Here is a 13,769-nt window from a genome sequence, read left to right on the forward strand (position 1 = left end):
AAGTTTGTTTAGTTTTTTCCATATGATGCTTCTAGCAGTGCTTAGTTGTCTTTAACTTCATTTGAAACAATTTTGTTAGATTGTGTTGTGACAGCTGTCATATCATCGTGCATTTTTTAAAAAACTTACTAAAATTGGTGAATTTTTGTGTAGCCATTTTAATATTGAAGATGGAAGAAAATACACAACATCTATGGCATTTTATGCTTTATTATTTCAAGTAAGTAAAAACGCAACTAAAAGACAAAAAAAAGATTTGTGCAGTGTATGGAGAAAGTGCTGTGACTGATGGAACGTGTCAAAAGTTGTTTGCAGAGTTTTTTCGTACTGTTGACATTTTGGCCAAATAATTCTTTGCTGTGGGGCTGTCTTATGCATTGGAAGATGTTTAGCAGCATCTCTGGCCTCTACCCACTAGAAGGCAATATCAGGAGATAGCTGACATACTCAAAATATCCAAATCAATAAAGTTATTGGTGAAAATGAAAAATGTGTCTTTTATTTTATGAAAAAAACTAAACGAACTTTGTGGCCAACCCAATAGCATGTATGTATATGTCTTGGTAGTCAAGAAAACATTTTCTTTTTCACCTTGCTGCCACGCAGAATGCGTTGTCTCTGTTATTCAGTGATAATTGGACTAGGATACCACACAGACAGTGGAGTTACTAATATTTGTGTTATCAGCTTTTAGTTTGATGTGATCCCACTGGGAGAGCAGAGGGGATTACCATTTGGCCATTTATATTAATTAAAAAGCCAAGGTTCCAGGGTGGTAGTGTAACAGAAGATGCATTTTTTAAGGAAAATCAGCGCTGGGGTTCCCACGTATCCTGAAATCTTATGTTCAATTCTGTGGAAGGTAATATGACCATCAGGCCACCCCCTTACTCCTTCACTACTTTGGCTTTACTTCTTTTGGATAAACAGATACAAAATAGTCTGGTTTACTCAGACATTTTGAACTTGTAAAATGCCAGATGACATAATAAGTACAGGAAGCAGGTGTGAGACTGTGGGGAAGAGTCGGGGTTATGACGCTGAAGAACGTGAAATCTCTGGATTTCTATGTGTTAGGCTCAGAATGCTAACAATTGAACAAACCAGAATAGCTATGGGGACTGGATCTGCCTCCTGCCCCCCAGGCTACAGGAGTAAGGCCTCTACCAGCTTTAAAATTCTGGGACTACATGAGTTTTCTGCCAGGATTTAGTAGCAGGATGAACCATATGGAAAATACTGAGTTGCACATTCATAATTAGAAGGTCATACTTTCAGAGGCAAATATTATACTTGAGAACAAAAGAGCAACAGCTGTTTTACCAAAAAGTATCTTTTATTTGAATGATCCCTGATTTGGTATTTCATCTACAGTTCTGGAAATAGAGACTTGCTTTTCAACCATTTTTCCACATTTGAAAGTAAATATCACTATAGATGTAAACACAAATAAGAAATAAATTTTAATTTACTAGATTATTAACATTGTGAGCTAATAAAGTTTTAAAATAGAAAAAAGATACTAAAGGAAAAAGAGGAGTTGCTGGAAATGAACTCTGGCCCCATTCGCTTATGTTGTTAACTCTTGTGTGGGAATGTGGTGGGGACTCACATCTCAGCTGAGGACTCTTGTCCAACCAATCAGTGTGGCAGACTTCTTAGTGGCCTCACTAGGAAGGCTAAAGTCCATCAGTGAATGGGCAAGAATCCTAAACTTTCCATAGGGAGTGTTTAATAGTTGCTAGTGTTTAACAGTTACTTTACATAGGGAGTGTTTAATAGTACCAGTATAAAATTGCTCAGAACCAAAATATTGTTAGCCACAATGCCATTTTTCTCCCCTTGGGGAAATCAAAGTAAGCTTCTGTGAGTCCTGAAGGTGTTACTCTGGCATTCTCATCCCCCACCCCATTTTCACTGACAACTGCCTTTTCCTTTGACCGCTGCTCCTTTTCTTTCCAGTGGAATCTCTGTGTGAGCCAGTCCAACCAACCTACTAAGACCCAGTTCTGTTCACCTCCATATTAAACAACTGAGCAGGGTGGGGGGGCATCGAGAGTCCAGTGTGAGCAGCCTCCCCAGGGAATGACCATTAGACCTGCTACCAGTGGTACCCGCTTCTCCCTTCCTACCTGAGCAAATCCTGGGCTGTTCACAGGGACTCATTTTGGGTCATTAGTTTTCTCCTTCCCATGACTTGTTGACCTTACATTATTCTAATTAAGGTCATTAGGATACACTAATCATTAGTTCATCTGTGGAATCTTACTAATGCAACAGTTTTTCTACTGTCCAGATTCACCTCGTCACTTCTGGTGGTATCATTTAATCTGCTGGCTGCTGAGCGCCGCCGGGATCGTCTGCATCCTTGTGGCACACGAACACTATACTGTTGATGTCATCGTTGCCTATTACATCACAACACGGCTGTTTTGGTGGTACCATGCCATGGCCAATGAAAAGGTGAGAGTGGTGAAATTATCCTTGGGTAATTTCTTTTCTTTAAATGCACTGGAACACTTTTCATACAGTGGGGCTTAGGTTAATTCAGTTCACTTCTTAAACTTACATCCATCATTGCTTAAAATAAAGAACACCACAAATGTAAATAACATTTGAGGATAAAAATATATGACTGTAGAGCACAGTGTTTTACTAATTCAACTAATTTTTATGAGAATTAAAGAAGTACATATGCTACATTAAAATTTAGGAACCTTCTCTGTAGAAGTGTTGTAGGCTGCTAGGTAAGACACCCCCTGCCTTTGGAGAACTTAATTTTGAGAACAAGATGACAACTACTTTTTAAAGTCAGGCGAAGTAAGTCACTTATGAATAACTGGATTTAGTACACTTTTTGGGTGATGCTGTGCTAGCTGCCTTCCCTTCTTACTCTTATTTCTGCTTTGTCCTATTTCCAGATGAATATTTTTTTCTTCTCCCACTCATTCAGAAAGCACTAACTCAAATGCCACCTCTTCTGGGGAACCTTCCCAAACTCCTGTCCTCTGCCTCTAGTCCTGAGGTAGAATTAATCCTCCCTTTCTCTGTGCTTCCTTAGCCCTGGCCTGTGTCCTTGGTGTGCTAGAGGTAGTCTGTGTGCCATGACATAACTTACCTTGAGGTCGTCTTGTCATATTGTCTGATACACAGCATGGTTGGAGAATTTGAGAGAGATTGAAATGTGTCTTTCCCAAGGTACCTAAATCTAGTTCTCATTTAGTGGTGTCCACTAATAAATGCCCTTTCTATGCATTTATTTGTCTTTTAGCTCTATTTCCTGTTTTATAGTCTCCTACTTCCGTCTTCCATTTGGTTGTCTGTTGATAACCACTGAACCAAATTTTTCATCTCTCCTCTTAAACACACTCAGCCTTGTGAGCTCTCCTTTCCTTCCCTCTTCCATCTTCCTTGACCCTCAGATCTGACCACTCACACTTAGTGAAAATTGTTCCTCCCAGGTAACTGTCACATCACGTACCTCCCTAAGCTCCATTGTGGTTGCAATTGCAGGCAGAAGATGTGCACAAGCTACAAAGAGGGATGAAAGAGGGGGCTGGGGAGCGGGGGGCCAGGTCACATCAGAGTTAGGGAACAGGGTAAAGACTGCCTTGTGATGTGGATTCTGCTGCTTTCCCTGCTAAGTTACAGTGGTGGACAGTTTAATTGGAAAAAAAAATCTGGATGTGAATCATGAAAAATATGTCTCATTTGACTTTTCCCCTACCTTTTACAGAACTTGAAGGTCTCTTCACAGACTAATTTCTTGTCTCGTGCATGGTGGTTCCCCATCTTTTATTTTTTTGAGAAAAATGTACAAGGCTCAATTCCTTGCTGCTTCTCCTGGCCACTCTCCTGGCCTCCTGGCTGCTTTAAATCATCGTGCAAAAAGTACTCCCGGGTTCAGAAGACAGGCGAAGACAATGAGAAATCCACCTGAGCCGCAAAACGAAGGCAGCAGCTCTTATACCAAAAGAGGTATCGCTGTCACCAAAGGTGTAGTTTTTTGTTTCTGTTTTTTATTTTAGAACTGACTGGTAAATGAAGAAGTGGACCAAATTTGGGGTAAATGATTAGGAAGGTGAACAAAGTGTTACCCTTTGACTGTTCTTTTTAATTCATCCTGAGAAAGTTATATTCTCCTGTGGCTCTTCATTCACTGGTGACAAGCCCTCCACCTGGGATTTGACTAGCGCGCTTGTCCAAGAGGTGCCAAAGAACACGTTACACCTTTCCTCAGTCTTTCTCCACTAAAGAATTTTTTCAGGATTTTTTTCCCCTCCAAGGTCGGAAGAATTTGTTAATGTTTTAAATAAACTCTCTGGACAGATACAGCTACTGTGTAAATAGAATAACCTAATGTTGAGAGTGGGTTTTCGCATTAGGCCTGTTAGTGAGGGGGAGACTCAAGGGTTGTGAGTAAGCTTTGGGCGTGCTTATTTCGACCCTTTCATGGGGAAGGATGAGGTTAGGCCTGGGAATATGTACTGCTGCTACCACCCAATGTACTATCTATCACTTTTACTTTATTTTTTAAAACGATTTTATTTAAAAATGGAAGAAACGTGATCTAAGTAAATATGGAAGCATTTGACACACCCCACAGATATTACTTGTTTGCAAATATTTAATTTTAAGATCTCTATTACAGACACACAGGAAACATGGGGCTGTTTCTGCTCCCAGCGGGCCTGGTTTGCACTTACCTGCTGTCTGCCTAGTGAATTTGCACCTGGTACCCGGGGCAGTCAGCTGCTGAGCACAGGCTGAATACACGTGTGTGAACCGATGCTCCAGCACACGAGGAAGGAGCTGATGTGTCTCTCCCAGGTCTTGTCCTGTGTGAGATCTGTTTTAGAGCTGCTTATTGATACTCAGAAATATAATTGGTCACATTTCACTGAAAACCTTTTCTTTCTGCTTTATGGAAAAAAACCAAGATGGAGTCCAAAAGTTTAATGCATCCTTGCCTATTTGCAAGAGACCCAGCTCCTTATAGGCTGAGTGTTTATAGGAAGCACTAAGGACACACCACAACTGAGTCATTTTACTCTGACCCTGAGATCACACCAAGTTGCTGATCTCTAAGCTGTTGTTGGGATCAGGGTTTGAGGCCATTGCAGCTAGTCGATAAAGGGGGCTTATCATTTCTAAAGTTCTTTCAGGTGATGCAAAAAAGAAAAAGGTGGACTTGATCAGATTTAATTTTATCAGATTAGTGTACTGTTTAATGCTGTTGGATCTTGTGGATAATTCTTACTTAATTTCTTAAGACTTCTAGTAACCTTACAAAAAGATTTACAGTTACAAAATCATTGACCCAGAGAGCAGGGAGGCCAACTGGGGTAGAATGAGGCAGTTACATTTATATTGAAGGTAAAAATTTCCCTCCACTTAGAATGGAAAAAAAAAATCCCTGAATATGTTATTATGAACTAATCAGCCTTGATTTGATATACACAATTGACTTTTAAATTGCTCAAAAGAAGCACAATACAAACTTAAATGTGTTCAGATGGGCCATTGTCCGTTGGTGCTAAAATTCTGTGTTTTCAATATGGTTCTTGCTCTGTATAATAGAAGAATCACTAAAGGAAAGGTGGTCCAATTAAAAGACCGATTATTTAAAAATAGAAATGAAACCCTGAACTTTCTTGGCAGGTTTTGAAATGCAAGAAGTTTCTCCAGTATTTATTATTAAATCAATAAGAAACATATATATACCTTACCTGAGGTGTTTAGCTATCATTCTACATAATTTTCCCTTTTCGTTCATTAAATATTGATAGTTGTGCTAAAACAAGGTGTTCTGCTCGAAAACACTGGTTTTAAATTTCTGCTGTCTGATTGTGAGGAAAAACATCTGGCACTGTAGCCTGGGTTTTGCTCTATGACACTGGGACATGGAGCCTCTAATACAAATAAGACAACCTCGTATACCTTAGAGCCTTATTCTGCTACATCTTATATAACCCACTTTTCTTCATATTAAATTGGGAAATGTATTTCAGCTTTTAAAATCATGGTGCACTGATTGTTGGAAACCCTTGAAACAGTAAACCTTGCATTTTAGTCAAGTCATCTAATGTTTCATTTTTAAAAAAAATAATGCCATCACCTGTTAAAGAACTCAAGGAAACATCTGTGACCCCACGTGTGGACGGACACTGCCTCTGCCTTCCACTTTACAGCGTATGTCCTAGCTTTCTGGTAGAGGCTGTGGGAGTACGTGGTGTCCAGAGAAGGGTGAGAGGCAGAAATACCAAAGTTTCAAGATAGGAAAATAAGAGAAATAGTGAATCTCTTACATTTACGTTCAGGAAAGCAAACTTGAGGTTTAACCCAACATGCCACTTTGGAATATAAAGCAATTACTAGATTTATTGTGGTGATCATTTTGCAGTATATAGAAATAGCGAATTGTTATGTTGCATACCTGAAACTAATATAATATGTAGATTATATCTCAATTTAAAAAAATTTCAATCTTGCCTTTTTGAGGCAGATTTTGGGAGCTCCTTTTCCTTGCTGATCAAGATGTGAATCTTACTAATTATTCTTGTTTTTGTAAATTACTACTCCTGTTGGAAACTTTTGCTATAATTTAGTCCTCTGTGCAGTATCTATAACATATAATTACTACAAATTATACCACTTTTTAAAAAAAATTTTGAAGTGGCAATGAATTCCTCTCAGATTCTATTTTTTAGGCTCCTCTACTAACTCTAAAAATCAAACATTCTTTCCCAATTCCACTGGAAGTAATTTTGAATTGGTTATTTAATACACTGGCATCTTGGGAAGTAGGTTTTGCTGTGGAAGGAAGGCTGTTTTGAGGGAGGGCGAGAGTGTAGTCTAGTTTGTGGATGAGCTTGCATCAGGTTCTTTGCTGTATACCAGCACCCCCTTGTGGAAACGTGACGTGGAACACAAACTTGCCACTTTATTTAAAGTGTATTTTCAGAAGACATGTTTCTTATCATTTTGTCAATAATCTGAAAGCATAGTGCAAAAGGAGTTATTTTTAAGGTATTTTAAACCTTTCCCAAAGGGAAAAGGTACTGGATCACAGGGTGTTGCAATTCTAATCTTTTAATCCATTGATCAAAGAAAATTCGCAGGCCATTTTTACCTCTCACCCTCACAATCATTGTCTCCCTTTATAACTACCGACACTATGTTTACTTTGAAACACCAAGTTGGCTGCCTTTTCTTTTACATGCTGAAACTCAGGCAGTTTCTTTTTCCCTTGAAAGTTCACATTTTGTTGCTTGAATATTTTCAACATTTTAAAAATTTTTGTATTTTTTTATTTTGCACTGTAGAATTGATTTAAAATTTAAGCCGGTCCTAACACACTTCTTTAGTGTAAAGGAAGTGTAAGAAGGAATTTCTTAATAAATGAGTTTGCAATGTTTAGATTAAGCATATTAAAAGTAATATGTGTTGAAGGTTTTCTGTTTGTATGTATAAAGATTACTGGTATTTTTTTAATGTCATTGTGTTGCAATAATTTAACTCATTTGAGTTACTTGCTAAAAATATTTTGTCTATTAAGAAGTGCTCTTGACTTTAGTACCTAAACATTAAAATCATGTCAAAGGTACCCAAAGATGAGTTTTTATACAGATACACATCTTGTAAGTTGTGGCTTATTTTATTATTCATTAATGTAACTGTGCTATGTTCTAAATGAATCATGAATGAGAATAGTTCTTTATTCCGGAGTTAAAATGGTTTTTTAAAAGAGAAAGAAGAAGCTACATAAGCTAATCTAGCTGCCAAGTTGGAATTCATTATTTAATTTACCTCCTATGCAATGATTAATGCTCCAAAATGTATGGTTATGTTACAGTCTATTCACAAAACAGATATATCATTACCAGATTTGAGTAGTAACGAATCGCATTCTTTCAGAGATTTACTGTACTGTTTCAATGTGTTAAGTGCCTTGTTGTAAAGTAAAATTTTAAGCCTAGAATGCATTATTTTCCTGACATATATTTTTCATCATGATATATACTGTATGTTATTATAATAGTTTTATTAAATGCTTATTATGTTTTAATCAAATGTAAATTTCAGAAGCTTTTTTTCTCTTCTACTCACCAATACCTTAATCCTTGGTCTGTCATTTGGGATTTAAATTCAGGTTCTTTTTTAAAAAAGAGGAAGTTATCTTTGTTTAGAAGTATAGTTTCCATGCTTGTGCTTTTGTGGTTGTAAAAACATTTCAGGAGGAATTTAGGAGTGTAACTGTAGTTTGTACTTCAAAATGCTGTTTTACATTTACATTTTAAGTGCCTAATTGTTAGTTAAAACTAATTTATGTTTTTATTCTGAAGAGATTATATGTACTTGGTTTCTAATCTCTTTGGCTTTGCTTTAAAAAAAATTTTTAAAAAGCAACAGCTATACTTTGTATTTACCCAATAAACCACCGTGACATCAACAGTCTTTTCAAATTCAGTACTACTGTTTCTTTTATTGAAAAGAAAAGTTATTTTCTTGAGCGATTTTAAAAATTTACTTTGTTTTAAGTACTTATTAAAACTACAGTGGGTATTTTTTCAAGCACTATTTTTGAAATAAGCTGATAACCTTCAATGAATGGAACTGTAAGTAAACTGTGTGCTATTTTTCCTGCCCTTGGATTTAAGGTGAAAAAATAATTCATGAAAAAATAAAGTCATTCAACGAGAAGAAAAAGATAAGTTAACCACTCCATCATTCTGATTCTCTTTGCTTACAGACAAAGCCACAAACTTTTCAAGGACAGCAGGCTCCTTTCCAACCAGTCTGAAAGGAATGTCACCTTCATTCCTTCACAAAGGGGGCACCAGGGTGATGTCCTCGACTAAACATTCATAGGATGGTCATTGCAACAGTAGATTGTAGCAAGTTGTTCTTAGGCCCTCTGACTCCCAAGACCTGTTTATTAACAGCAAATTCAGTAGAGTGAGGGGAACTAGAATAAGATAAATATGTTTCAAAGGTTGAGTTTTTGGATGTAGTCAAGATTATTTTAGATTATCTGGAAATGATCGAGTATAGATCAGAATAGCCTTTCTGCCACCTCCACCCAGGCTTTGGATGAAAAGCCCATCACAGCGATGGTCCCATCCTCCTGTTTGAAACATTAGTGTGCTGATTTTGTTGACTGTTGCCTCAAACACTGCCTTACCCAGAACGCATTACACAGGGAACTGATGTGATGCTTCACAAGCCTTGACATCTAACATTCCATTCTGTTCTAAGAAAATATACAAGAGTATCAGAAGCATGGTCTTAGATTGCTCACTGATATAAGTTAGAACAAGAATGGTTTATGCACTCTGGGCCTCCATAATGCATATTTAATTCATACATGGCACGTGTGATGAGGCATAGCATTTTACAGTTTTTATACTTGACATACATTCTTTAATTGCTTTTATGCTTGACATACATTCTTTAATCTTCACAGAGCTACAGGTGGTGCCCTTTTGTGACATGAAAGAGTTCATAGTGTCAGAGTTTGGAGCCTGCGTTTTGTTTCCTGTTTTGCTGCCTCCCTGTCCTAATTACTGTGCTTGCCACCACAGTTTGTTAAAAGTTTTGTTGTTTGTTAGGGGAGTTTATTCCTTTTATAGCCAATTAATTAAGAGAGAAACTCGTCTTTGGAACAGATTCTTTGTCAAATGTTACTGATTTTTTTTATAGTCGCAATTTAAATTTAAATATAGTTTACACTTCAGAGGGGAGAGAAGTCAAGGCTTCTAGTTTGAAAAAGATCCCCAAGTGTTCGACTTACAATTGTTGGAGCAAACTCATTGCAAGTATCACTTACAGCACAGGTGGCAAACACAAGGCCCATGGGTTGAATCCGGCCCTCCACCTTGTTTTACCCGCCCCCCACCTTGTTTCTACCCAGCAGCAGCGCCGAGCTCCTTGACCCTAGCTAAGCCTAGGGGTAGTTATATTTATACAGCCCTAAAATTATATTCGGCCCTTTGAAGGCAACCTTGAGGCTGATGTGGCCCCCGGTGAGAAGGAGTTTGACACCCCTGACTTATAGGACTATGCACTTCTAGCCCTACACAGGTTAACATGGGGTCATAACTGTGCAGAAAGCTTTATGTCTAAATGACTCCCAGGACTTGTTCCCAAGGGAGTGTGAAAAGGAAAGCTGTGAGGACCGCTTTCAAAGGACAGCACAGCTCTGAGGAAGCAGAAGAGAATTGGAATCAGTCTAGTCTGGATGGCTTCTGGGATCCCCCAGCACCAAAGTGGAGTCATGGTGGTGTTCATCCTGGCACAAACTGGTGAGATTTCTGTACTGAAAACCTGGCCAAACCAGTATGTGCACTTGCTTCTGGCCAAGTTTTGGGGCACATAATACTTCAGGTCTTAGATCCAAGCACGTATCTCCTTTTCTTTCTAAGTTCCTTAAATGAGGTATTGACTTGAGTAAAAAGAAAAGAAGCCACTACTTTTGAGAAGCTCCCATACATGAGGCATTGGTAATAGGTTTCCTGTCATCTAACATGCATAGCAGTTGTGTTGGTGAGTCTCATATGCTCCTTATATAAACATGTTTTTAAAGCAAAGTTCACTGTTCATAGTGCAAAGTCTCAAGCACTTTGGGTTTTGTGGTTCTTAACCTGTGAGTCCTACTTGTGAAAGGCACTTTTCTACTGCTTTCTGCCAGCAGTGCCCTCTGTCCTGGCTAGACTGCTCTTGTCCCTGCCCTCTGCACTGCAGTGGTCAGTCCGATTACGTCATATGCTTCCCCATCCAGTATATCACCTGTCTCCCAAGGGAGAATCGTAACCTGGTGGCTCTGTGCTCTCTGGGTTTGAATCTCAGTTCTTCCAGTACTGGTGGTTCACGGAAGACCTTAAACAAGTTGCCTGACCTTTCTGTGCCTCACCTTCTTTATCTGTAAGATGGAAATAATAATAGTCCATGTCCCATGGAGTTGTTACAAGATACACATTCAATAAATGTTAGTCAAGTTCAGTTAACAAAGATTTTAGGTACCATGGTTCTAGCACTGAAATTATTAATATATATCCAGATCTTGCCTGTCCTGAAAGTTCAGCTGAAGTCTTAGCTCTTACAAGCTTTACTTTCTTCTCTGAACTCCTTCCTGAAAGACACAAAAATTGCCAAAAGGTGAGATGCAATTACTACTTTAACATTTTAAGAAATATTTCCAGCCAAGGTGGAGGTGTAGGTAGACACACTGTGCCTTCTCACACAGCCAAAAGGATAACAAAAATTTAAAAACAAAAAAACAACCGGAACTGACAGAAAATCAAACTGAATGGTAGTCCAACAACCAAGGAGTTAAAGCAGAAATATTCATCCAGACCTGTAGGAGGTGCAGAGTTGGGCAGCTGGGTAGAGAGGACTCATGGCAAAGCTGTGGCTGGAAGACTGGGCTCGAGGGCAGCTGGCGGACCCAGCAAGGCGGCAGATTGTGGAATGGGGTGTGCAAGGCTGCAGCTGGCAGACCAGGTGGTCCCATATTTGTGCATAGATAAACCAGGAGAAACAAAGGGGGAGTGGGAACTCCCAGCCTCACAGGAAAGTTCATTGGAGAGACCCACAGGGTTCTAGAACATATACAAACCCACCCACATGGGAATCAGCATCAGAAGGGCCCAATTTGCTTATGGGTAGCAGGGGAAGTGACTGAAATCCAGCAGAGAGCGAAGCAGGCGCCATTGTTCCCTCTTAGACCCCTGCCCTACATACGGTGTCACAATCCAGCGACTGGGTTGCCCTGCCCCAGTGAATATCTAAGACTCTACTCCTCACTATGTAACAGGTGTGTCAAGACAAAAAAAAAAAAATGGCCCAAACCAAAGAAGAGATCAAAGCTCCAGAAAAAATACAACTAAGCAACAAAGAGATAGCCAGCCTATCAGATGCACAGTTCAAAACATTGGTAATCAAGATGCTCACAGAATTGGTTGAATTTGGTTGCAAATTAGATGAAAAATGGAGGCTATGCTAAGTGAAATAAAGGAAGATGTACAGGGAATCAATAGTGATGGGAAGGAAACTGGGACTCAAATCAAAGATTTGGAGCAAAAGGAAGAAATAAGCATTCAACCAGAACAGAATGAGGAAACAAGAATTAAAAACAAGAGAGGCTTAGGAACCTCTAGGACATCTTTAAATGTTCCAACATCTGAATTACAGAGGTGCCAGAAGGAGAAGAGGAAGAGCAACAAATTGAAAACTTATTTGAACAAATAATGAAGGAGAACTTCCCCAATTTGGCAAAGGAAATAGACTTCCAGGAATCCAGGAAGCTCAGAGAGTCCCAAAGAAGTTGGACCCAAGGAGGAACACACCAAGGCACATCATAATGACCTTAACCAAGATTAAAGATAAGGAGAGAATCTTAAAAGCAGCAAGACAAAAGGAGAGAATTACCTACAAAGGAATTCTCATAAGCCTGTCAGCTGATTTCTCAAAAAAACTTTATAGGCAAGAAGGAGCTGGAAAGAAGTATTCCAAGAAACAAAAGGCAAGGACCTACATCCAAGATTGCTCTATCCAGCAAAGCTATCATTTAGAATGGAAAGGCAGATAAAGTGTTTCTCAGATAAGGTCAAGTTAAAGGAGTTCATCATCACCAAGCCCTTATTATATGAAATGTTAAAGGGACTTACCTAAGAAAAGATAAAAAACATGTACAGTAAAATGACAGCAAACTCACAATTATTAAAAACCACACCTAAAACAAAAACAAAAACTAAGCAAACAACTAGAAGAGGAACAGAATCACAGAAATGGAGATCACATGGAGGGTTAGCAACAGGGGAGTGGGAGGGGTTAGAGAGGGAAAACGTACAGAGAATAAAATTCCTTAAGAGAAAGGACTGTCTTAATGTTCATTACAGTGTGTAATAAAGTTCTTATCACATACAGGTTATTCATCAAATATTAATTGAATGAATATTTTAAAATGTGCATTTTGATTATTAACAAAATTTATGAAGATTCAATGAAAAGGAAATTTCCCATCATGCCACCAAATACTTTAAACTAATTGAAGCATTTACCAAACTATCATATGTTTATAACTTGAAAATGTTTCAGTAACAATCATATAAGTGTTTCGGCCACAATGTGGATTGAAAAGGCTGAACTGGAAAATTCAAAGACTGTGGACTTGGCCCCTAGATTTAATTGCTAAGGCAGTTGCTTCCCAGCCATCCAACCTTAGGCAAATTACCTATCTGAGTCATTATGTCCCCTCTAGTAAATGAGAGTGAAAAAACCAGCTCCCAGTGTCATGTTGAAGATTAGAGATAAATATATAGGAAAGAACTAGATACTACCTGACTCATTAATATGTACTAAAGTTGAATAAAATTAATTGATGGGATTTTAGAAATGTTTTTCAAATTATTGTAAAGAATTTGAGAATTTTTAAATTGTAAGAATTTAAGGATTTTTAAGTGAGACATTTTTATTTAATACAAGATACAAATATTTGAACTGTTGTACAAGCTTTTGGATATCAGTTATAACAATGTCAAGTGTTCAAGCTTATGTTTCCAAAGCTTGTATGCTTTATGTATGCTCACTGTGCATTACCTTCCCCACCTTTTGTATGCTAATAAGGTATCTGCATGGTTTTACTGTCTCTCTCCAGAGACATCCAGAAAAGGGAGTGATGAATTATTCATGTGGAAATATTTTTTCTAATAAAACAAGGACAATTCATTTAATAAAGTTAATCCTGGGCCTGCAGCCCATGACCTAGG

The 13,769-nt window shown here is 38.3% G+C and overlaps 1 protein-coding gene across 2 annotated transcripts in view; it reads left to right on the plus strand.

The window, feature by feature from the left end:
* SGMS2 (sphingomyelin synthase 2) overlaps positions 1 to 8,073 on the plus strand; it is an 81,860-nt gene extending 73,787 nt beyond the window's left edge. For both annotated transcript variants that reach the window (XM_045820304.1, XM_045820303.1), the window contains exons 6-7: positions 2,297 to 2,463; positions 3,737 to 8,073. In XM_045820304.1, coding sequence (XP_045676260.1) covers positions 2,297 to 2,463; positions 3,737 to 3,940 — 371 coding nt within the window. In that variant the 3' untranslated portion in view covers positions 3,941 to 8,073. The remainder of the gene's footprint in view (positions 1 to 2,296; positions 2,464 to 3,736) is intronic.
* The last annotated feature ends 5,696 nt before the right edge of the window (positions 8,074 to 13,769 follow it).

Source organism: Phyllostomus hastatus, unplaced genomic scaffold (genome assembly GCF_019186645.2).
Source record: "Phyllostomus hastatus isolate PE091 unplaced genomic scaffold, TTU_PhHast_1.1 phas_scaffold_39, whole genome shotgun sequence".
NCBI lineage: Eukaryota > Metazoa > Chordata > Mammalia > Chiroptera > Phyllostomidae > Phyllostomus > Phyllostomus hastatus.